Source organism: Lissotriton helveticus, chromosome 1_1 (genome assembly GCF_964261635.1).
Source record: "Lissotriton helveticus chromosome 1_1, aLisHel1.1, whole genome shotgun sequence".
Taxonomy (NCBI): Eukaryota; Metazoa; Chordata; class Amphibia; order Caudata; family Salamandridae; genus Lissotriton; species Lissotriton helveticus.
Genome location: NC_136057.1, coordinates 702271474 through 702298251, shown reverse-complemented (window position 1 = coordinate 702298251; position 26778 = coordinate 702271474). Strand labels below are relative to the sequence as shown.

At 47.8% G+C, this 26778-nt stretch overlaps 1 protein-coding gene across 2 annotated transcripts in view; it reads left to right on the top strand.

The window, feature by feature from the left end:
* The window catches only part of ACSS3 (acyl-CoA synthetase short chain family member 3), a 1350383-nt gene that overhangs the window by 661486 nt on the left and 662119 nt on the right, over positions 1–26778 (top strand). For both annotated transcript variants that reach the window (XM_078674232.1, XM_078674231.1), the window contains exon 8: positions 3059–3210. In XM_078674232.1, coding sequence (XP_078530358.1) covers positions 3059–3210 — 152 coding nt within the window. The remainder of the gene's footprint in view (positions 1–3058; positions 3211–26778) is intronic.

Below are 26778 nucleotides of genomic sequence, written 5' to 3'. Positions count from 1 at the left end.
GCCCATGTATAACCACCCCTGTAATCTGCGCTTTCCGAATTACATCCATATATTTGAATAGCGCTACGCAGCATTCCGGGAATTTCTTACAGTAAACACTAGCATAAATAAAGAAGGCAGCTGTCCAGTTTTCTATGGTTAGAGGAACCAGCGGCTGCTTGGCCAGCTCGTATTCCTCTTTTTTAAACCCCTCTTTTGCGTGCACTTCCCTGTGCAATAGCTTCAGCATTTCCACATTTTACCTTTTCAGATGCGTTCTTTAGTCACCAGCATCAAATGCGCCCCCAACGGCTTGGTGACTCCCATATAAGGGAGCTTCTTAATCCTCAACTCTTTACTTTCTGGCTTATCTTTCTTATCTGTGCTGGCCTCTTCCCTTGGCTCAGCTTTCTCTGCACACTTGCTAATTATTGGCTTGGCCTAATCCTTCTTACCTTCCTTCTCGGTGCCCACCCCGTCTAAAACATATATGCCTTTGCGCAACCTACCCTCTTCCCCCCTGGAACCACCTCTCCTCCTGTCTCCACGGAGAACGGAGACCATCACTGGCCGAACCCTCTTTCCATGTGCTTTACCTGGCTCTAAGGAGGGGGCCCGTGTTGCTGCAGTCCGCGTTGCCAGTGGCCACTTGGTCGATCCCGACTTGGGCGGCCATCCCGCAGGTTCTGTCGCCCTTCTCGAAACCTGAAACATTATTCCTGTTCCCCCTCCACTCCGTCTATTTCATCCCTCAGCTTGCCTTCCTCATCAAAATCTAACCCTGCTTTTTCTCGTGACACCACATGGTGGCCCCTCATGGGCTCATGACTCCGTGCCTCCGGGGGCGCCAACTGCACCCTCCGGTACATCACCGACTCTTTCAACTGCCTCCTCGTGCTGATTTTCGGTCCTGCGACCGCCGAGGTCCGTCAGATGCCGGGGCTAGTAAGACGTCTCAGGCCTGCATGTGCTGGCCATGCCAGAATCCCCTGATGGTTACGGGTACGTCGCGCGAGGCTCCACCCTCCCTTCTCATCCGCTCCAATAAGCAGCACCCAGCTCTGCTTAGTCTGCATCTTGACGTAGGTCCTCACCCTGCAATATAAATGATTGGTCTGGTGTGCTGGGCCTCTGATACTCCTCCCCTATCTCCCTTCTCCTCTTCCTACTTATCCCCTACCATCCAAACTATCTGACCGTCCCTGCGCTAAATAGGCGTCCACTTGACCCAACCTGCTGAGGCCCCTCACCTTCTCATTCCATGAGGTGAAGATATCCAACCCCTCCCAGGCATTGTTACCCCCAGCCTGCTCCCAATCCCCAGGAATCCCTCCCTCCTCCTCCCCCCCAAACTCGATCTGGGACATGGCCCTGCCCTGACTCTCCATATCTCCCACCTCACTCCACTCCCCAAACCCATGCTCACCCCATCTCCCCTAAATCCCCCCCTTGCTGGTCCAACCCAAGGGTTACCCCCCATCGTCCCCAGCAAAACACCCACCCTGACCAGCAGCCTCCTCCCATTCCAGGGGCTCCCTTGGCTCATGCTGCTGACCAGCACCGGATCCCCACCCTCCCACCAAAGGATCCCCTCTCCCCAACCACTTCTCTCCCCCTTTTTCCAGCCTCCCGCCCTTCCCTTACTGCTGCTGCACAGGCCTCAGCCTCATTCGGTCCCAGGCCGGAACAGGCAAGACCTCTTTGCTGGCCCAAGCAGAACAAGCGACGGCCGCATTCCTCCGCCCGTGGGCCCCACCCTCGCGCACTTTCACCGGAGCCTCGGAATGCGCAAGAGGCTCCGGATCGTCTGGGGATAACTGGGCTGCACTACTATTGTAAGAGCGGCCCCTGGCACTCACCTCTCTCCCTTTCACCCCCTTGGGGGATGTGCAGGCCGCAGAAGCGTGCCGAGTAGGGCGTAAAAACTCTGCAGCTGCCGGCATCAGCAAACCAAGGAGGCCCGCCTCGCTCAGCCGGCGCTCCGCTTCGAGAACCTTATAATTCTGCATAATTACACATAAACGTGCTAACCTACAGCTAATTGACAAGAAAACTATTACTAGCTACCCTGCTGCCAGCCACCAGGTCACCAAAACCTAAAATGGTGGCTGGCATATCTCCTCAGAGGCTTATATGATCATTGGGCTACTTGGGCTATAATTGGGCTATGCCCAAAAAAAGCCCCAAACCACAAAATGGCCGATCCGGCCAGCCCAAACCCCTCCCAAACTGCCCGGGGGGCAGATTTCCCTATGTCGAGCTGCCCCCCAATGCCCCCTTAGGACGAAGATCTAGATCCGCTTAGACTCCTTCCCCGCCCTGACTTTCTGGTGGTACTGACTAATCAAATGCTTCACCAGAGAAGGCTGGAAAAAAAACGGGATGGGAGAGAGAAAACGAATGCAATTGTGGTTGCTTTGGGGTGGAATATGTGCTTGCAGATAGGTCCAAAAAATCGCTCCAGATCGTGTAGAGAGTAAGCTAAATGAGTGCAAGAAAGATGTAGAGGTCAGAAAACAGATTAACGTTACAGGTATAATCAGTGCTTAATTTGAGCCGGTGGTTTCCTGTGCTTGGCACCGGCAGTTAATTGTCAAATTAGTGTTTAAAAAGAAAACATAACTTTTTTTGTTTGTATAAAAGTTGGCAGTGGTCCCGGTAACCACTGCCTACTGTTTAGCAAAGTTTTTTTACATTCACAAAGGGGGAGGGTTCCCAAAGAGACGCCCCTTTTACAAATTAATTACCACCTCCTTTGAGGTGATGGCAAAATATCAATGTTTTGCAACAAGATATCGGTCACAAAACATTGGTACATTATGTATAAAATCTGTATTTGGAAGGGTTGTCTACGACCAAATCAGTATCTATTTACAATCCCATTTTAGGAGTTGTAAAAACTCTTCAAATGCCAAATTAGAGTGGGTTAAAATGCTTAGTACATCTGGCCCAAAATGATTTTATTGTTCACGGATGAGTTTGAAATGCAAAGATGGTATTTATACAACTGCTTTTAAAAATGATTTCTCATGACGTGGTGTAATATTGTTGTTTCATTTTTGCACTCGTGTTTCTGTAGGGGAAGCCTGTGGGAACGCCTGATGCTGGAGCCTATTTCCGCGTGTTGTCAGAGCATGAAGCATCCGCCATGTTTACTGCACCAACAGCACTTCGAGCAATTCGTCAGCAAGACCCGGAGGCAGACTTAAGGAAACAGTACAATCTTACAAGGTAAACCTGAGTTGGAATCATGAAAATAAGATTTAACTTGGCTCGGTACCCTGAATGTAGACAAGCAATACCATTGTCCACGACAAATGCATTATTTTGATAATTCAGTATTAATATATGCTCAAAACTGTGTGTTAAAGATTCCCAAAGCAATGAATGCGTAGCTCTAAATCACAATTTGATTTTGCGTTACCCTCATTTTAATAAATAAAACATTTATAAAAGTTGGTGCCAAGTTGCTAATGGAGAGTACGTAAAGTACCCCATACATTTGAGATATTAAGGGACCGCTATCTCTTCGCTACTCTGATTTCTCCGGCCCCCGTGTTCACCTACACGTCTTCTAATCGCCTTCTCTTGTAGAGTTCTATTGCTTTGTACTTGAAGCAAAACTATAGATATCGGGTAGAGACATACATACCAGCAGAAACTAATTGAAGAAACCAATGTCTGTGCAACCTGACCTTGACGATAACACCTTGTCAGTTATGGTGTAGGTTAATTAAAGCACTGCTCTATCCTCCACAATCCTGACTTTTGTTATTAAATTTGCCAAATAATTACCAGTAATTTCATTACTCCAACTTGTTTTTCCACCCTTCACTCATTGCTCTATAACGGGGTTCTCCACTGTCGGTCCTGGAGGGCCTGTTCCATGCCAGACGTTTAGCATATACCCATTTAAATAATTTTAGTTATTATAGAAAAATGGCATGGATCTGGAATGAATGCATGAGAGTAGATGGAAATGAACGAGCGAGTCAGTGTATCAGTATCAAATATCTTTATTCAGCACTTCAAAAGATACCATAAAAGTACATAAAAACATTTAAAAACCACATTAAAAAGATAACAACTATTACATTCATACATATCGGAGGTTTCCTGTTATCCAGTCTCTATTTGCAGGGCATTACAACCACTTATCTCTCTCGTATTCCTTAGTCTCATTGCCACCTTAAAAAAACTCATTGTGCAAGACAGTGTATAAGCATCTGTGGCCTTCTGCAAAAACAATAGGGCTGCCTTGGCGTGTTTAAATTTTGCTTGTTTCAAAATTCCCACTAGGAACTTACACCTGGGAGATGAGTAAAATGAGCATACCAATACAAAGTGAAGGGTATCCTGCGGAGACCTATTGTCGCAGCCGCAGGTACCCTTCTGCTCCACCGTTAAAGTAAAACCAGAGGGAACAGACAATAAATGGTGCAACATATTGAACCTGAGACGGGTCATGTAAAATCTATCTTGTGCAATATGAGTCACTGATAGATAGGGTTCCATTCCACTTTCCGTTTTTAGTAATCTATAAGACACAACCGTGGATTTACGCTCTTCTATAGCCGCCCTACTCATGGTTGTCCATTCGCCAAACAGTTTCTTGACCATTGTCTTATTCTGGGCGTTAAGGGCTTCAGGCACGGTAAAAAAGTTCTTACAACCAATAGCCTCTAGAGTGTCTTTTACATATTTTATCCATGGGATGGAGCTCCCTTTGTCGCGATTCAAGCAGTCTTTGATGATTTGCCTGCTCAAGCCGGCCTCAGGGTTAGACCAGATTTTGACCCATGCCAGGAGTGGCCTGATCTTGATTTGGTCTTCAAAATAGGATTCTCCCAATTCCTCGTGTATGATATAGGATGGGGTGCTTTGGGGTACTTTCAAGATCCTTCTAAAAAACTTATTTTCTTCTGCCTGGACCTGGTATATGTTTGCAAAGCCCCAAACTTCCGACCCATAGGCTGCTTTAGCGCAGCATATTGATCTGTACAAATTCATCACTTGGTCCGGGGACCATCTACCCAGTCTTCGCCCATGGCCCATTATAGCCCCGACGAGGCCACCAGATTTGCAGCGTGTTTATCCACCAGCGATTTAAACTTTAGGAGCCCGTCGAATAGTACACCTAGGTAAGAAAAGGACTGGACCAGACCTACTTTGTGGGGGCCTATCTTGTAAGCAAATTTCTTATTTGGTCTTGCCCCCGCTAACATAACGTATGACTTGTCCAGATTTGCTGACAGATCAAGTGTGGCCATAAATCTTACGAATCCGTCAATCAAAACCTCTGGAGCCCCGAGGTGTTCGGGCTAACAGCACCGCGTCATCTGCATAAAGCAGGACGGGGATTGGGCGGGAGCCTATTTGGGGGGAATCCACTCCAAGTTTACATAGTTCCCTGTCCAGATTGGTAATATACAATGAGAACAGAAATGGAGCTAAAATACAGCCCTGCCGCACTCCGCTCGTGCATGGAAATGGTAAGGTCTTACTTCCATCTTGGTTATTGCGGACAGACACAGATGTATTCCAGTGTAGGGCCTCAAGGATGTCAACTAGGTCTTGTTCAACCCCTAGGCCTATCATCAGGGCCCATAGTTTCTCCCTATTCACATGATCAAAGGCCGCGGAGAGATACATGAACCCTAGATAGACCGCCTCCTTGCTGGCTATAGTGTACTTTGCGATCAAGAGGTATAGGTTCAGGCACTGATCTGTGGTTGCCTTCCCTCCCTGAACCCATATTGGATGTCTGTTATTTGTTGGTTACTATCTGCACATTCTAACAGGCGTTTTAGGATGACACGACCCAACACCTTCGCCGTGACATCGATAAGCGATATTGGGCGATAGCATTGGGGGTCATCCTAGTTCCCTTTTTAAAATATTGGTACGATCGTTGCCGAGGACCAAGAGCGCGGCAGACCTGCCTCTACTGCCGCATTCAGGACCCTCGTGAGAATGGGAACCCACAGTTCCACTTTACTAAGGTAGAGGTCGGGGGGTATACCATCTGGGCCAGGTGCTTTGTTTTTAGTGAGCCCCAGAATTGCCCCTTCTACTTCTGCCAAGGTAATCTCTAGCCGTGCGGTCAACTTTAGCCTCTGCCCTTCATCATAGTTTGTTTTGCCTGTATGATTATACAAATTCTGAAAGTGGGCCTGCCACTGCTCTGGTAAGATGGTGTTCAGGATTTGTGGGGCGTTTGAGTCTTGGAAACATGGTTTATTTATGATTTTCCAAAACTCGGACAGGTCTTTCCTTTCTGCCGCCTCCCTTAAATCCTCCCAGGCGTGTCTTTGGAGGCTAACTTTATGAGTTTTTAACGTCTTTTTGTATATCAGTCTGCTTTGGGCAATTCGAGTATTATCCCTGGGACGCTGTTTTAGGCTATATTTAAGATCTTTATGTGCCTTTGACCATTCTTTGTCAAACCGTCGAGGTGTGGTGGCTAGTGCCCTGGTTTTGGTGGTCTTTAGAAGTCCATCGATGAGATGTGCCATATCTTAGAAAGCAGTCACTACCGCTACTCCCTCGTTATTTAGGTCGAGGCATACATTTATTGCATCTGACCCTGTGGTTATTAGGCTTTTATAAAACTTATCCCCGTCTATTATGGACCATCTAAGCCTTCACCCTTGGTCTGTTATCCTTTCTAACTTATCTACTCTGGGTGGTGCATTCTTAAGTTTTAAACATTTTAGCTCCACCACCAATGGGTTATGGTCGCTAAATATACTATTTTCAATTGCCGCCCTACTGACCCATGTTTTAAGTGTAGGGGAAACCATAATGAAATCTATGTACGAGTGACATCCTCTACCCTTAAAGGTTGGGCTGAGTTCTCCAGCGCTACCCATCTCGACCATTTCCATCGTATGGACCAAATTATGCCTTTTCATCACCTTGTCTATTTCCCGCCCCTCTGGGGAGTGTACAAAGTGTGGCCCTTTCTCCAATGTGCATCCTGACCAGTCCTTGTTTAGTGGTCTTAAATTCCAACAAAGGTGGCAATTAAAGTCCCCTACAAGGACGACACGAGGGGCAACTACTGCCTTTGTCACCGATAGCTGGGCATTTAAGTGGAAGTCTAGTTCTTTTATTGCGTTTCCCCTGCTATTTGCACCTACAGCATTATACCAGTTTACCAGTATGATGTTTATCCCTTTAGAGCGAAGGCCTACTGCCTGCATATTCTGCGATTTCCAATTATAGTTGGACCATACCCCTTCTATCCGGAGATCTACGTATATTAATAGCCCTCCCACCGCTCTCCCTGAGGAAGAAATGTGTGCAGGAACAGGGAAACACTTAAACCCCTCCATGGTAAAGTGATTAGAATCAATCATCCAAGTCTCCTGTAAACATATAACATGAAACCTGGTGATGTATATTCTCCATTCCTGTACATTATATTTGGCAGCAAGTCCTGCTATATTCCAGGATACGATTTTGAGTCCATCCTGCCAATCTAGTATGTTTGCCCCAACCCCGAGTGGGTAATTGGTCCTGTCTCCCTCAGCTATCGTTATACCATTTGGGACAAATACAATGTCTAACTTTGTCCCTTCTATTTTCTCTGAGCTGGGTGCGTCCCACATATCTTTCCTCAGTGCCTCATGATCTATAAGCTGGGTCCCCCATTTTTGCTCTGATTCACCCTTCTCGCTACATCCTTCTCTCATACTTTCTCCGAGGGTAATGGGTAGTGTGTTTCCCTTCAGTGTGGGCTCTTTTATAAGTTTTCCCTTTACAGATTGAGGTGGAGAGTTTCCATCCAATGGGAGTCAATCCACCTCCTCCAATACGCTGAACCTATTCCAGTGGGCTTGTAATGGGTTTATAAGATCGTATGGGAAAGTGCCCTCCCCCGGTGCTCGCCACTGTTGCATTCTATTTGGTGAGCCATAATGGCCCCTCCTGCGAGAAGCCCTGTTAGGGTAGACTAATCTCCAGGGTGGGTTAGAATAGAAATATGACAGGTGTAGTGGATATATTTGGGTGTTTGATCCCCCCAGGGGGGCATTGCAGATATGATCCACAGCAAAGGTGTCCCTAAAATGTATTACTATGATATCTCCTGCCACAGTTTTTGGTCCCTCCCCAATCCACTCCACTCTTCTGACAGCAAGTATTTCCCCATAGATGTTTGAGGGTAATGGTCTATTTGCGTTTAGCCATTGCGTACACTTATTTTTTAAATCAGAGTGGTTTTCTCTTCTCCCTTCATCTAGGGGCGGGACTCCTGTAAGTGCTACAACGAAGGGCAGAGCTTCCAGGGGGAGGTTAATGGTCGGCAATCGGGCTGGACCGGCTTTAACTGGTGCGTTTCTTGTTTTAGGCAAACTATTTTTAATCTCGTTTTTGCCCTCCTTGGGGTTGGGACCAGTTTTATCATTGTTGGAGTTAGAGTTTCCTACTCCCTGGTGGGTCTGGCCATGAGTGGTGGTTGTAGGACGAGGGGGTGGTGGAACTCTGGTAGACTTGGTGATAGTTAAAGGTGTTCCTGCATTTGTGTTCAATGTAGGGGGTTTACTGGTGATGCTACCATATCCCTATATGTAATTCTTGGTGTGCCGCACTGCTCAGACAGAGCTGGATTACCTAAGGGATTCACGGGCTTTGTGGTCCCTACCCCCTGTTATTTAAAATAGAGACTAGTCTGTCAATCTTGGACACCAGGGGTTTGATATGGGTGACAATAGTCTGTTCCAGGCATGCCTGTAGGTCGGCCACCATGTTAGTGACCCAGCAAGGTATACCTGGTGTCAATTGCGGCGTGTTGGTTGTTGGCGTCACCAGATTATGATTAGTTATGTTTTTTTCCCCTTTTTCTTTTTTGGTAAACTGTCTTTTCTCCTTCTGGGGCATGATTTACTTGTTGTGGGGATTTCCGATCTGGGGGATGAGTTCAGATCTATAGGGGTATCCTCAACCACTATGGGTGTCTCTGTGGGTGCCTGTGCACAGGGAAGCTCAACATAAGATGATGTTAAGTAGGAGCTTAAATCAGGGACATCTGTAACAATAGCTGAGCAATCCCCTCCTGGGTCTTAAGTACATACAGTGGGTGTAAGTGAAAACCGTCTCTCGGTGTTTTCAATTGCCGTTGCTACAACCCCTATGGTTTGTTGTAGCATCCTGTCTATTGCTGTTAAGCTAGGTAAAGGCTGTGGCATGGCCGCTTGCAACCTGGTATTTGATTTTTGACCTTTTACCTGCATTACTCATTCTTTACAGGTACTTACTGATTCAGTGATGGGTATAGCAAGAGTCCCCCACCGGGTCAGTATTTACTCCTTCAAACTGGGACCTGGACCGATGTTACAAACGTGTGGGGCCAGGGGGCTTTATATGTTGGTTAACAGTACCTTTAGTTGATAGCCTAGACTTCGTCGGCGTCCGCCGCAGATGAAAGAGGGGTTGCCCGGCCTGGCCTCATCCGGCCTCCGAGGGCCACAGAGGGCCTGCCCTTTGCCCGGGCTTAGCCCGCGGCGGTCCCGCGACGCGGGGGCTCTGCGAACCTTTGAGCGCCTCCGGGCGCGATGTGGGCATGTGCGGCTTCCGCTTGCGCCGCTGGGGCACCTGGATGTTGGAGTCCTCCCTCCGTGGCTGCGCCGCGTTGGTGGAGACTGCGGCGGCGGCGAGGGTAGACGTGAGGCACCAACAGCAGTCACGCGGCACGGAAAGGATGTGAATGGCCCCACCACCAACACAAAATGAAGCTCTCTGCTCCCCCGCTTCACCGGGGCTCTGCGGACCTTTGAGCGCCTCCGGGCGCGATGTGGGCGTGTGCGGCTTCTGCTTGCGTCGCTGGGGCACCTGGATGTTGGAGTCCTCCTTCCGTGGCCGCGATGGTGGAGACTGCGGCAGCGGCGGCGGCGAGGGAAGACGTGAGGCACCAACAGCAGTCTCGCGGCACGGAAAGGATGTGAATGGCCCCACCACCAACACAAAATGAAGCGCTCTGCTCCCCCCGCGAGCGAGTCAATGCTAATTGTATAATGAGTGTGAGAAAGTGAATGTAAGCGAGTATGTGTTGTAATGTTGGCGATTGGATCTGACATGCTTCATGGCTTATAGAAGCACTCTTTACAAATTGTTGGCACTGGAATACTAAAGGCAATAATTGTATATGGGATACCCTCTGCAAAATGCTATTGGTGGCACTGCGTAGGTACATTTTGGCACGGAGTATCCATGAAAAAATGCCAGTGCTGGTCTCCTGAAGGAAGTACTTGGCATAGTTGGCACCAGTGGCAAATTGGTAATGATGACATTTTGGAGGAAATTCTAGGCATATGGGAAGACAACTGTGGCAAGGTCATGAGGCCATACATGACAAAATGTGTCCCTTAACATATTACACATAACCTTTGACATAAGGGAACTACATAGTGCAAGAGAAGCAGGATTTAGAAAATTCTGGCACTGGCATATTGTATGTAATGTTTGGGCAAAAGAGGCCACCATGGTAAAATGCTGGTCCTAGCAATGGAGGTAATTTGTGACGTAAGGGGACACCCATAGGACATTTTGCAAACATAATTGGGCTAAATCATGGAGACTGTCACATTTCAATAGCTTGGCACACAATAAAAGATCTTGAATATTTAGTGAGTGTTGGCTTTTTCACAAATTAATGTGAAAATTGTGTACTAGAAGTGCTCTAGTAAAGCCCATTTTTAAAAATAATTCTCCGGAAGAGAAACCCCCACTCTTTGGTTTCCCCTAGAAGAATTTAAAATATTAATTATGTAACTTCAGCAATGTTAATTATTGTGATGTCATCAGGATTATGGTTATGTGACATCACTTCTAGGGATGATGCAGGGTCAAAGACCATATGATGTCACTTCCTGTGACATCATTGAGGTCAAAGGGTATATGATTTCATTTCTGCTACCCCAGGCATTTTTTGTGAATCCACTTCAATGCTTAGACTTCCTCCCAGGAAGCAGGCATGTTTCTGTTTGATTTTCCTTGGATCCTCCCTGGCCTGGACAAGATAAACCCACTTCCAAAAAGGCAGTCTAATAGACAGAATGAATCCACCTGCTTAAAGAAGCAATCATAGGCTGCCCTTCCTGTGTAGCCCCTCTGCCCTGTTCCCCTCTGTCCCCGCTGCCTCGACGCTCATCCCTTAGCCCCGCTCCCCCCCGCCCCCGAGCCCCGCACTTCCCCTGCTTTCCCGCCGTTGCCCCCCTGCTGACCCACCCCCCCAGCGCCCATTGGCCGTGCCGCCCCTCCTCCCGCCTCCCAGCTGAGCCTCCCTCCCCTCCTTCCCTTAAATGCCGGCCGCTGTGAGGCCGCGCAGCGGACGCGCGCAGCGGGCGTGCCGCTGGTGCGCCAAAGGTGTGCCTAAGGCAAGCCCGTCTGCGCCTGGACCGCGCCCAGCGCCAGAACCCCTGAACCACGCACCATCCACGAAGACCGCATCCGGTACTATGCCAACACCCTCCTCGCACTCAACCACGGACGACCACTCAGCTGCCACAATGCTGCCCCTAAACGCACCCACGGCCCCTTTACCTGCCAGAACTGCAGCTTCTCCTGCATCAAAGACACTGAGGCTCCTGCAACAACTGAGCCGAACCAGCTCCGATGCATCCTGCTCAACACCCGCTCCGCACGCAAACACGCCGTCGAGCTCTGGGACCTACTCGACTCCACAGCACCAGACATCGCCTTCCTGACCGAGACCTGTATGAATGGAGCCTCCGCCCCAGACATCGCAGTGGCCATCCCTGACGGTTACAAGATCACCCGCAGAGACCGTACCAACGGAGTCGGCGGAGGAATTGCCATCATCCACAAGAACACCATCAGGATCTCCACAAACACCGCCGACACCCTCAACACCGCCGAACACATGCACTTCCAGATCCACACGGACCCCAAGACCACTCTAAGAGGCACCCTCGTCTACAGACCACCCGGACCCCGCCCCCAATTCTGCAACTCCATCGCCGACTTCATCAGAACACACGCACTGACCTCCAACGACTACATCCTTCTCGGCGACCTGAACTACCACCTGGAAAACAACAACGACAGCAACTCCTCCACCCTGATTGACAACCTCGCTACCCTCGGACTGAAACAGATCGTCACGACACCGACCCACATCGCCGGTCACACGCTCAACACCATCTTCTCCTCCAGCCCCCACGTTGCCTTCAGCCACGCCGCCAAACTCACCTGGACCGACCACCACTGCGTACACTTCACCTTCCGGAAACCCGTCATACGTCACCGCGCCCTGCAGGTCCCCGACGTTGTTGGGCAAGGTCACCAAGGAACCCCAACAAACACACCTCGTACTCAACCCACCGACTAACCCCACCAACCCCGAGGAGGGGGCCCGAACCTACAGACTCTGGATGGAAGACTGCGCCAACACGCTAGCCCCATTGAGACAGCACGCCAACAGAGACACCAGCCAGAGAGCCAGCTGGTTCACCCGGAACTACAAGCCTCCAAATGCACCTGTCGGAAACTATAAAACATCTGGCACAAAGAGAAGACGCCCGACAGCCGCGCACCCCACAAAGACATCATCCGCAACCCCACCACCTCATCAGTACCACAAAGAAGGCCTCCTTTAAAGACCGCCTCGAAAACAAAGCACACAACAGCAAGGAGCTCTTAAACATCGTTAAGGAACTCTCAAACTCCAGCTCCTGCACCAACGACATCCCGCCGTCACAAGCCCTGTGCGACACCCTTGCTGCCATCTTCCTCCGCAAGATCACCGACATCCATGACAGCTTCAATACTCGAACAAACCCGGCTAACCCCACCACACCAGACCCACCGAACCCCACTGACCACGACCTCCTCACTACTTGGACCAACGTAAACACTGAGGACACTATCAAGACCATGAGCACCATCCACTCAGGCGCACCATCCGACCCTCTCCCCCACCACATCGTCAACAAAACCGACAGCTCCATCGCACCCCACCTGTGTAACATTATCAACCTCTCCTTCGAGACGGCGACCTTCCCTGAGAGCTGGAAGCAGGCCAAGATCAACGCCCTACTGAAAAAACCCAAGGCGGACCCGAGCGACCTAAAGAACTTCTGGCCCATCTCCCTGCTTCCGTTCCCAGCTTAGGTCATCGAGAAGATCGTCAACACCCAACTCACACGCTACCTAGAAGACAACCACATCCTCGACCCCTCACAGTCAGGCTTCCGCAAGAACCACAGCACCGAGACCGCCCTCATCACCGCCACAGACGACATCAGAATCCTGCTCGACAATGGCGAGACAGCAGCCCTCATCCTCCTGGACCTCTCCGCCGCCTTCGACACCGTCTGCCATCACACACTACGCACACGCCTCCACGATGCAGGAATACACGACAAGGCCCTGGACTGGGTTACCTCCTTCCTCTCTGACAGAACACAAAGAGTCCGCCTCCCCCCGTTCTACTCCGGAATCACCAAGACCATCTGTGGCGTCCCGCAAGCCTCTTCCCTCAGCCCGACGCTATTCAACGTCTACATGGCACCTCTCGCACGCATCGCCAGACTACACGACCTCAACAGAATTTCCTACGCCGACGACACCCAGCTGATCCTCTCCCTCACCAAGGATCCCCTCACCGCCAAAGCAAACCTCCACTGGGACATGAAGGCCGTCGCCGACTGGATGAAAAAAAGCCGGCTCAAACTGAACACGGACAAGACGGAGATCCTCATCCTCGGGCCCAACCCCTCAGCCTGGGACGACTCCTGGTGGCCCGCATCACTGGGCTCCCCCTCTACACCTACAAACCACGCACTCAACCTTGGAGTCATCCTCGACTCAAAACTCAGCATGACCAACCAAGTCAACGCAGTATCCTCCACCTGCTTCCACACCCTCTGCATGCTCGGCAAGATCTACAGATGGATCCCGACAAACACTTGAAAAACTATCACCCACGCCCTCGTCAGCAGCAGACTCGACTACGGCAACGTCCTATACGCTGGAGCCCCGTCCAAACTCATCAACAGACTTCAAAGAATCCAGAACGCCTCCGCACGCCTGATCCTCGACGTACTGCGCCAAGACCACATCACCCCCCACCTCAGAAACCTGCACTGGCTCCCCATCGACAGAAGAATCCGATTCAAACTCCTGACCCACGCACACAAGGCACTCCACAACACCGGCCCGGCCTACCTCAACGACAGACTCTCACGCTACGCACCCAACAGAAAACTCCGTTCCGCCGACCTGTCACTCGCCGCTGTCCCACGTATCCGCAGAACCACCTACGGGGGTAGGTCCTTCTCCCACCTCGCCGTTAAGACCTGGAACTCCCTCCCTCTCCTACTACGACAGACTGAAGACCCCCTGTCCTTCAGGAGACTACTCAAGAACTGGCTTTTCGACCACTAGCTGCTGCGACCCCCTACCCCAGCGCCTTGAGACCCTCGCGGGTATGTAGTGCGCTCTATAAATTTGCTGATTGATTGATTGATTGATAGGCTTTAATCCCCTTGTAAGTGGACCAGAGTTAACACACAAAGCATGTGCCTTCCTAAAGAAAGAAATCCTCTCTTAAGAGAAGAGAACAATTAACCTAACTTTTAAAGTATGCAGGACTTCTACTTCTGGAGAAGAAGGGTATGGGCAAAATTCAGTTAAAATCACCTCTTGTAGGTAAATTTGAATATGAACCTTAGGAACAAATTAAGACCCCCGGTAGGTTCTTACATAGGGAACTTAACATGATAGAGCCCTTAAATCCCCAAGTCTTCTAGCGGAGGTAATAGCTACCAGAAAAAAACACCATCCAGGTAAGGAACTGTACAGAACTGGTTCAATGGGTGTTTCTTCACGGCATCTAAGACCAACATAAAATCCCAGTCAGGCATTATAATCTTAATTGCTGGCCTCTTCAGTGAAAATCCTGTAATTAGCCGAAATCATAGAGCTTCAGACAACCTACACCTCCTCAAGACTCTGATGCTTTGATAGTTGCCCACTATAGTCTGAGGGTTGCTGCCGCGAATCCCAGTGCAAACCCTTCTTACAGAAAATCCAAAATCTTAATTCCCCTCTTCAAACATAGGATCACAATTATTTTTAGCACACCATCTATTAAATGATGTGCGTAGGACAAACAAGTGAATGGTCTCGTAGATGACTGTACTGCCACAGCCATTTCCAAGAAAAACCCCTACATTGGAGGCCTAGTCTTTCAAGTCCCAGGCCATCAGTTGCAGTCGGCAATGGAGCACTCCTTCCAGAATGGAAATAAGATCAGTAAGATGGAAACTCCATCCTGACCCTCCCCATCTAACACAGAAAAAGAAACCAGGATAAGTGGGCCCAAAGGGAACAACCATTACCGCCCTGGCTTTTTCTCTGTTGATCCTCAACAAAATGTACTGAATCAAAAGGAAAGGTGGGCAGGTATATAGAAGTATCATGGCCACCTGGCATTACTTGGCGTACACTATTCATGCTCCTTTCACCCTGCTCTTTAAAACAAACTTGGAACAAAGTTTGTGTTTTTCTGAAGAAACAGATCTAGTTTTGGATATCCCATTGTCCCACAAATGGATCTAGAGAAACCTCTTGAGAAGATGGACAGCCTGCCAAGCCTGTCCATCACCACATTCTCAACTCCCTTGATATATATGATTGTAAGAGAGCAGAGTTTATGGTCATCCCGTACAAATGCTATGCTAATACTGCAAGTGACCTGGATTTGGTCCTTCCCGGCCTGCTTACATAGGACAATATCACAAGATGGAAGTGGTGGTTTGAACAAGTCGCACCTCAAATTCTACCTGGCAGTAAAAAAAATGTTTGCATTTCTTTTTATTTGGGATATGTGGAAATTACGGTGCCAATCAAGGTATCAAGGACATCCCACTACCAAGGATATCAATTTATCAGGTAAGGAATACCTAATGTAAAATGTCTTATATAATTATTATACCTCGGCACTTTACAGATTTTCTTTACATCGAAAGATTGCCCCGGACATTATCGAACACTATTCTTCTTTTACCAAGGACATATCAGAGTCCTTGGTTGCTGCGCACCACATTACTCTCACCCCACAGACGCTACTTTTTCTAAACTAGAAGAACGGACACCACCCTCCGTAATCCGAAGAACGGAAAGTTTCCCGTCACAAACTCAGCTATACTAAGTGTTTTAGAATTAAAACACGGGGCAGAATTTAAACAACTAGCGCATAAGGTCACTGGACGTTTTTGAGGTAAATACGCTATACAACACAACGTATACCTTACACTCTGAGGATAACACTCTTAGTGATCTACAATCTATCAGTATTCATCACACAGAGCCAACCTACAGTGACAAAACACACCCACTACGTCAGTATACCAAGAGCGAGCCTTGAGAAAGTTACATAATAAGTAACGAAACACGTGTCGGCTGTCATCGGCTGTCTTTCCACCATCACGATCTGGAGGGTCCTAGGACTAGGACTCCCAACGTGGCCGTCACTTTTTTGTCGCTCTGTAGTGCTCAAAGTCTAAGTAAAATCTGTGATTTTAATGTGAACATCACGTGTATTGCCAATATTCCATGCATTATATGCACTGCCAATATGTCATGCATAGTCTGTTCCTTTGAACTCTTGGCTTAATGTCTATCTTTTCAATATAATTGATTTCACAGCATGTTTTGAACTGAAGGGAAATTAAACAAAACAATACTATAAACTGAAATTTTTGATGTTCTCTTTTTGATTCTAGAACAATAACTATGATGCCCTTTCATAAACATGCCTGTCTAGTACTATATGACTAACTGTTAAGTGGCCATCAGATATACTTGTCTGGATCAGAAAAAGTAAATTGCGAATAGCGTAAAGAAAATCTGTAGAGTGCCGAGGTATACTAATTATATAAGACTGCTTACATTGGACTTGGGGGTTAAATTGATGTTCTGATTGCTACAGAAGCCCCTTGGATGTAATGAGTGCTAACCTGACCACTCCTAGCTCTTTCCAAGTCGAACAATGTGACTTAGCGTGCTGAGACCACTTCCACTGAATCTCCTTGGACCCCAAAGGGACTTCTTACAGCTTTTTGGAGCCCAGCAGCTTAACAGGAGGTTAGCCAACTGACCCTCAGAGCCTGCTTTTTTGTCCTCTGCACAAGGGAGAGCAGGTCCAGCCATTCTTCAGCAGCAGGTTCAGTCCTCCTCCTTTATTCCACACGTTCAGTAGTGTTCTGAAGACGGTGCCACATTTATATCTGACACTAGTCTATGGGTGGGGGTGACCCCTGCCCATCCTACCCAATGGGGAAAGTTTCTAGTGGTACCCCACCCACCTTTGCAGCCATTTTGGTGTGTCTTACTCTAAACAATCCCAGAGTGCTTCTCTCTGCCCAATTCAAAGATAATAAAACCTTTCTCCCCTTGTACAGAGCTTGTGGGCCCACTCTAGAGATGTGGGAATTGAAATGAGCAAACCCTCCTACTCTGTGGTTACTTCAAACCAGCTCTGGGGCGACTGCTCTCCCACTGGGATTGGTGTCTTCCTGTCGGAAGGAATAAAGAAGGGCCCTGCCCAGGTGTAAGCTAACATTTACTTAACACAAAGAAGGTTAGAGGGCCATTACTGTTTAAACTCCGCTACCCCAAGCCCCCAAGCACAATCAAATGTTCACACACAAGGGGTATGTAGAGTACACAATACACATAGCCAAGAAAAATTTCTCAGTTTGAAAAAACTGCCCTCACTCACATACCGAGGTAAGTGACATGCTTCATCATAGGGCCTGCTACAAACACCCTGGTGTAGCCACATTCAGGGCGGAGCATTAGGGAGGGGGAAAAAAATGATAAATTCCACACTACGAAACGTACAACCAAATAATGTCAATACATACAACGAGTAACACAAATAAGATTCAAGGTGTGTGCAAAATACCCTGTGGCAGAAACTGATAGTGAGACAAAAAAAGGGGTGCAGTATAGGAAAGTGATTAAACCTGATTAAGGGTGCCTATAGAAAGAATTACTTTATTGAACACAGTTGGGTACCCCTACCAGGATTAAAAGTAAGAAAAGGATGGGAAATGTCTTGTAGAGAAAATGAAGTTCCTCAAGACTTCCCTCCTACCACTGCTGAAGTCAACATGTTTCGACCGCTGGAATTGTGCCTAGAAAGGTCACCCCGGTCTTCGTCAGGACTGTCGCGATCAGTGCCACTATCCGCCTTTCCGTAATTCGGTCAGAGGGCCCTCAGAGGAGAGTAGGTCATCAAGGTCCGTACTTTTCCAGGTCTTCTAACTGATAAGTGGAGACTGATCCCAATAATGCGGGAAAACATTCACGAGTTTATGGATTTCACAAACGCGAACTGGTGTCCGCCAGGAGGGTCTCCCTAAGAACACAATCGTTCTGCGGGTTAGCCCTGCCAAAAATGCCTGTACCTCGGGAAACCGCTAACATTTGCCATTGATACATTGATATGGTAGGCCACTTTGAAATTAGCCAAGTTCCTGAGCACAGCCAGATGGCCTTCTTGCCAGAGAAGCAGAAACATCTTCCTCCAACCAAGGCCTTTGTCCAGATCTAGGAGCAGTTTTCACACCATATCAAGGCGCTGTGCAGCTGCTAGGTGACCGTTGGAGTTCATGCAAATGTGCCTTTCCTGACTTTAGCCAGGGAAAAGGTAGCTTTGTAAAAGTACCTTTTTCTTAATAGTTATTAAACATTCAATTTTACCAACTAATTTGATATTAAATAAATATTAAAAACATTTTGAATTCTATATCTAGCTGTTTCCCAACCGAAATTACTGTTATTGTAATGATGTAACCTGGTTAATTCCCATGAAACAGCCAGCCTTGGTGATAGCTTCTAGAGCTTTTTCGTGGTAAGGACATGCTTAACATTAAACTTTTACCTGTCCTAGTTTTAAATACCATTTGACCCTGCCTTATGGGCTGTAAGGCCTGCTTAGGGATGACTTATTATTCGAAAATAAGGTTTAGGCCTGTCCCTAGGGTTATTTTGACAGGTTGAATTTGCAGTTCGAAACTGCCAAGCTACAATGGTGGTCTTCTATCCATCCTTTCACTGTCTCTGTTATGAGGGGCATAATAGGTATTGCAGTCCACTGGTAATATTTATCTTACAGGCCATAGGTACACTTTGTACCATATACTAGGGACTTATAGGTGAGTTAAATATGCCAATCTGGAGTATAACCAATTTTTTTTAATTTTTTTTTTATTATAAACTTTTATTTGGCAGAAGTACATACACACAGCTCATCGCCTACAACCCTGGGGCCGGCAGCAAACTAGGGCAATCACAGTGATGAAATCAAAAACAGCAGTCTATAGCACCCCGTCCGGTCCGTGCCCCAAGGCCGCGACCTCCCTTCACCCCGCCTCCCCACCACTTGCGAGCGTAGAGCGTTGGTCGCTATGGCGCCATGTAGCGTGTGACGAAGTGAGTATGTCTACCACCCGAACTCGAATCTAACTGAACTCCCGATACTATCCCGCCCAACCCCTCCCCTTCCCCCGGACTGCCTATGCGTCTACCTCTACCACTACTCTGCCATGTGGATTCAATGCATCCCTCTACTTGACACGACACCTACCTCATGCCTACCCTTCCCATCGCCCATCTCCTCCCGCCAGACCCTCCGTACTAAGAACCCCCTGTGTCAGTGTTTGCTATGTGTTGTGTGCCCTTCTAGTGTCTCACCGGATCCCGAAGTGTCAACAACCATCCCAATCTGGCTCTAGGGGATTGTACACCCGATCCTCCTGGGCCTCTTCCCCTTCCCGCCTCTCCTCCGTCTCCTCCTGAGCTGCATCCGCAGCATCTTTAGTGGATCTGTAAGTCAGGTACAGGTCCCAAAAATGTTTTGGTCTACTAGAGTATAACCAATTTTAACATGTTTTAGTGGTCAGAGCACATGCACTAGGGCCTGGATAGGAGAGTCCCAGTGCACAGATTAATAAAAAAACAGCAACATCGGTCCCCCAAAAAAAGTCTGTTCATGAATAAAAAGAGGCTTTTTCCACTGCTTGTCTCTTGTAACTGATCTTTAGTCCAGGAGTAGGGATGGACACCGACTTGGGGGCAGAGATGCGAATTCTATTTTATAACTGTTTTGCTTAATATTTAGCTCCCATGCCTAGGAAACATCCTCGTTCCCCTGCTGAATACCAGGCTGAGTAAAGTCTTGAATATTTGTGCCTAATAGTCCTCTTGACTTTCCCGATCTTCCATAGTTGGAAACGCTGAGGTTTCTGATTTGCTGAATGCTGACCTGAAGAAATGTTCCTGGACGCACAGCATGTTTGAAAAAGCTTTTTTGTAATTTCCTGCTTGTATGCTTCATGAGCAGCAGCACTTGAGATACTTGTAGAGAACTCTCTTTTGTACGACTGTGCATGCTTCCTGTCTTAGAACCCCTTTGTAACCGTAACATCTAATTGGTCACCGAAAAACTTTACACCAGAGAATGGATTTTTTTTTTTTTTTTTTTTGAAAACCTTTATTGACATCAAAAAAGGAGAGACAAGTCAAGGCCTACAACCAAGCCGGCCGGCCGCAATGTACAAAACAATCAGGAGTCACCAGGCAAATATCACATAATCAATCAATACAAAGCAGAGGCCGTACAATCATAAAAGGGGGGAGAAAAAAATACAGGAACCGAAGGGCTAAAACACAGGAGTAAATAAGGCTTAATTTTATAATATGGGGAGAAGACGTATGACAGGCGCACTTTCAATACGGAGGCATCCGATATCCCGTAATCAACTGCAACATTAATAAGGGGGCATGGGGCCAGAAGATCGGGGGGGATAATACAATGCATTCAAGAAATCAGGATATGTGAGACACAATCAGCCCCTGAGCATTCTTCTCGTAACATGCCCGCCACCCAAGACACTACCAAGCCAGAACAGAGGGATCGGAAAGACAATGAACCAAAACCAGCTCGTCATAGTAACTTCTAGGACACCGGGAGGAAAAAGGGGGGGGGGGACGAGGTAGGGAAGGGGAGGGGGAAGGGAAGGGAAAACGGAGGGAAGACAAAATAAGACAATAAAAAGGGAAATAAAGAAATAAGAAAAACGAAAGGAAGAAGACACGCCGACCCAGGCCCCCCGTGGCAGGAAGACAGGAGACAAAAGGAGTAGCGGCCCAAGTGGGGGTAGGGCGCTCGGGGAGAAAGACAGCCGAAACCTATCAGGAGGATTAACGACGCCACACCCCCCACCCGAAACACACCAGAGGAGGTCAGGACAGACGCGGCCTCACGAAAAAGAGATAGAAAAGGGCCATAGAACCATAGGACAAACAAAAAGTAGTACCCAACCCACCCGTCCCACCCTGCACCCCTGTAGAAGGCTATGGCCTACCCTTCAGACAGCGTGCCTGTCGCCCTAAACCAGAACCCGAAATATAGCGAGAAGTAAGAAAGAAGAACGAGACAAAAAAACAACAAAAGCGAAGAAAAAAGGACAGGAGGGAGGAGCAGAATAACTATAATCCGAACGGGCGGCCGCAGCCCTCCGCCCAACCAGAAAAGCACAGTCAAAGACAGACCAGGACGACACCCCATCACGCGCTATAAAACATTAAGAGAAGGGGACCGCCCACCTTTCTACGATTAAAAACAATGATGCTACTAAATCGTATACCGGGAATCAAACAGAAGTCGTACATTTCACCCCCAACCCTTTCGAGCGACAAACCCCACCCACCACATGGCAATGTAAAACCACATACTAAATACGAAATCAGCATATAGTCGAGTGGAATGGTGACTAACATAGCTACGTGGGGGGTAGATAGATCCACAAGGGAGCAATAGTCCGAACCGAAAGTGTAGATGCATCAACAATCGCAGCACGATCAGTGTAAAACAGGAGTTCAGTTGCGCCACTGGATCGGGCGAGGTGGCCCCAATTATAGACACAGGCAAAGTCGTCGAAGCAGGCACAGGAGGCAGTCCACCAATAGTTTCAGGCAACAATGTCGAACATGGTCGCAGTACAGCATCCAAGTCCCCGGGGTCCGAACCATGAAAAGCAGGGCGCCCCAAAGTCACCGGCGCACTACACGATCTTCGATCAGTGGCGGAGACACTCAAGTCAATCGAGGGGGGCGAGGCAATGAAGTCATCGAAACAAGAGGGCGACAAGAAGAAATGGCCGCCCAAAATGGCGGCAGATCGTGGCGGACCCACCGAGACTCCCAGGGCCAGGGAAGCGTGTAGGGATCTCAGGGCTTCCAGGATAGCTCTGACCGTCAGCTCACGTCCACCAGATCCGCTCCCCACACGATTAGGCAACACGGGCCCGCCGCCACAGGGTGATTCTCGTTCCAGAGGGTCGGCCGCCATTTCGTGAATCAGCCCAATCGCCGCCCACCAAGACCCCCGGAAATAACAGTTCGCAAATGTAGGACTTTACAAGCTCCGGGGGTCCCAGCAAGGGCGGCCTCGATGCCAAAAGGATATCCGCCCAAAACGGGTCTCCGCCAGCACCAGCACCGGTGCCCCAAACCAGCGGAGTCCGGGCCCCGAGGACCAGGGCCGCCAGACCAAGCAGCGGCGGAGGGAGACCCCTTCACAGAATCAGGTCCCGGGGCCTCTCACCCACGTCGGCCGCGCGGCCACCAGGGCAGGCCCGGGTCAGGATCGCCGGGATCTTCGCACATCGGCTCCCAACACTGGTTCTCGCTCTCGGCCGGGGCCGAGAGCCGTCGGATCCCGCCGGCCAGGTCCCGGTCCAAGTCTCGCAGAGGCCCCGATCCCTCGGAGGCCACAACTCCAGAGCCACTGCACACCGAGACCCCGGGGTCGGATGGTAAGTACAAACAAGCCGTTATGTTTCAATGCCCCAAAAGATGTGTCGTCCTCGGACAGGATAGAAGACAGGATAGTCAATCAGGACGGAGGGCTGCGGGAGCCGAGCTAAAGGGCAACCATCACGGCCGCGAGCTAGGCTACTTGAGAATGGAATTTTTAACTATGAGACCCTCTCAAAGTTCTCTGCCTTCCGATCTCTTATCCAGATATGATTTTTTGCCAAGGCACTTCCACCTGTTCCTAACTGGGAATGCCTCAGACCTCTACATTCCAAATTAGAAAGGAACCTTGTCTTGTTGCAAAATGCCAGTATTATGTATCACTTACATGCTCTTTACATTGTATAATACTGTTTCATGTAAAAAGAAAATTGCCTTCTATCATTGTGCATTGTATATGTGTTTTCCATTATACATGCTTCCAGTTGCTCATACTATGTACAACTTTCAACAACTTCCCAACCAGTGCCTCAGCCTGCTTCATCCCATATATTAACTGGGTCTTGCATTTTTTTCTCGTTTCCCCTCTCAGTCTCCACTGTTTTTGCAGGCATCCTGTTTAGTGTAGTACACTGGGTTCCAAGAATTGTGTAGTGTGTGAGGTATCCCGTTGTATGGTCATGTTATTATGGAAATCGATGCGTTTATCGAAAAAATTAAATCTCATCCTTATTAATGGAAATTCCCTTACCAACTCCACATCAAACTGGACTTGTAAATATATTATGAGGCAGGCCCTGAGATATAGGCCAGGACTTACTGATTGATAGGTCACAGGTGGAAGGGTGCATAGCTGGCAGGAAACTCTTGATCAGTCGCACAGATAGGTGCAGCGACATTATAATGGTCAGGAGAGTTTGCCCCAATAATGCACACATGGCCAGAGGGGGTACACTCGCTCCTAAAATTACAATAATGTCAGATGCCACATGACTTAGGAATACATAGCTAATCAGGACCTAACACACATCATAATCATGCGCTCCCCATACCAGACATCTGGACACATTATCCAGTGGCGGCTCCGCCACGAAGGCGGAGGAGCGTCTCCCCACTATCAAAAGGAAAAATAAAATAATAACGTATTGTTATCATTTTATTTTTCCATTGGCTCTTGGGCAGGGAGGCCAGGGCTGGCCAGACCAGGGAGAGGAGAAGTTTTTTCACTCCTTAAGAGCGCACGATTGCTTGACCAGCCCTCTAGGGCCAGCTAAACAGACCTGCGCACTTTGCATCTTCCCCATCAGGCTTGCTTTACACAGCCTGGTGAGGAGCATGCAAAGCGTTCCAGTCCCCATCTTAGCATCGTTGTTCGGTGCTCAGACCAGTTTTGATTGGCTTTGTGAAGCCTGGGAGCCCGGGTGCTTCCTGCTGCTGCCGTAGACAGGAAAAAGAGGACGGAGGAGAGGCGGCAGGCGGCCGGCCCAGGTAAGTGTTTTCTTTTTTAATTCCCTGAACCCACTCCAGGCACTCCAGATCGGTAGCAGCCGCTAATGCCACTGGCCACACTGCCCACGTGAGGATACCTGTAGTAAACATTTGACAATTCATTTATGACTCCAAAGGCAGTAACCAGTATTCCTCACCAAATATGGTACTCCAGAAACATATATAACCTGTCGTGTTTTGTATAAAAGATGGACACAAACCTGTTGTAAATGGAGACACTCTTCAGACCTCGTGCCTTCAACTGTTCTCCTGGCTGTAAATTTTAATTTAAAAGATTGTTCCTGTTTTGCCAAACGCTTCTAGTCTTCTGTTTTTCCTAAGGATTTCAAATTCAAGCGACAGTCATAAAAGAAAAACTCATTGGTTCTCCATTCTTACCATCTAGCAATCCTAAGGCCCTTTTGCGTCATCGTTTCCTATGAAAGACGTTAGCACTTCCATCCATACATCGCCTTAGGTGTTTTGCACACTCACCACTGTTCCTCAGTATGTATGGCAGCCCCATCTGCGCTAACCAAGTTCTCAACGGCTCACTTCCACCTACTGTGTGAAGGGAGGTCAGGTTATTGCCCTTGTATTCATATTTCCCTGTGAACCACCGCCAGGGCTATATCTAGAAATCTATCATGCACATTTTTCTCAGGCCTTTATGTATATAAAACCAGCAGACATACTTCCATTGTTTATAAGGCACCTAGCGGTGCCTTCTAAAGCGAACAGAGCGCTGCGCTCTGATCAGAAATTTCTGCTCCAAACTCCCAGAGTAAAAAGGGTCCGTACTGGGGGGAGAAGATTCTCGGTTAACACAGCCATGCTGTGGAACGCGCTCCCTTTGAAGTTGCGCTCTGAGACCTGCACCTTGCGGTTTCATAAAGGCCTCAAAACCTATCTGTTTCCTGCCTGATCGCATTGAACTGGCCGGGGGTTAACTGGTGGTGTCTGGACAAGCGCTGGGACGCCCGAGGGTAACTGTGCGCTACATAAAATTTTAAATAAATAAAATAAATAAATAAATAGAAGATTCCGTCTATATAGAGTGCACTCCTTGTCTCCACAACCTTTGCCCAAAATATCTTTATCATGGGGCATCTCCATACCATGAACGCAAAGTCAGTGTCAAGTAGGGAGCATCGGGGACAACTCATAGTCTGTCTGCTTCATACATTTATTCTGTGAGGAGTAAGGTATGTGATGTGCAGATAATTAAGTTGTGTATACTTATATTCTGTATTTCTATACACTCTGTGGACTTATTCTAAGCCCTGCTCCCAGTCCTTCCCTCAAACGTCTCTGCCCAGAATGTTTTCCCATCTGACTTGTTACATCTGGAGGTCAGTAAGTGTCATTGACTGGGAGTTTTTTTTAAAGCCACAAGACTAATCTGCGTCCGCCACCAAAGGTTAGAGGAACCTAGTTTGTTGTTCCATGTGTACAATCAGTCTAAGAACATTTCTCCATCTTAAATGGTTCCTATCAAATTTTCAGAACCCTTTACTAGAGGTTGTGCAGTATGAATAAGCTTTATAACCTCTCACTTTTAAAGCTAAATTAATAGTCTTTTTCAATGCAGCCTCTGTCCTCTTATCAACTGTTTCTGATGGTGTAGAATCTGTTGGACTCACTGTGATTTTACCATCAAGTTTACACTAAATCCTTTTTAAATGTTTTAGGCAATGAACCAACATCCTGTAGCCACTGCATTCTCTATATAATTCTGGGGACTGGAATGTGAAGTCTCTCTTGATTAACTAAGATACTTTCTCTTGTTTATGGCATTGAAGAAACAATATAGATGAGCAGTCATCATCTGCCTGAGGAAAACCTAGACTTTCCCTCAAATGTCACACCATTTGGTCCATCTCTTCTTTTCTAACATATTTACCCTTCGAGTATGGTATAGTATATGGGGAAGTAGATCTAAATAAGGAAGAGGATACATCTTTTTAATAGTGTATATGATTTCGCTTCTCTCTTTGTGCTTCCAGTGCTTCAGTCACAGCTTCCTGCATCATGTTTTGAATCTCTACCTCCATAGACAACTCCTGAGGCTGCAGAGACACAAGCACAAAACAAGTTTTCTTTTGGGAAGTAATTTTATATACTTAGGTGTGTCTAAACTCTATGCACATGTAGACAGTATGGTAGGACTGTATGGAGCCTCAAAGAGGACATAGTCTTTCCTCATAGAGTAATGACCGTAGCAAGGATATGAACGAAGAGATAAAGCTAATTATTGTTTTTACACAGAAATTCTAAATTTGAAGTGGGACTAAAATAGTTGAAGGATGAAAAAACACTGCATGTGGTTCACTGAGCAGAACCAATAACTATAACTCCATAATCCCACTATGGTAAAACTGAAGCAGTATGACAGGAAGACATATAGGAAAGTGTGACTACATGAAACCGTTGGAATCCATATGTCTATCTAGCTTTATAATACTTTAAACATTAGGCACTTGATGTCCCATTCATGCAGTTCAACCTGCAGTTAAT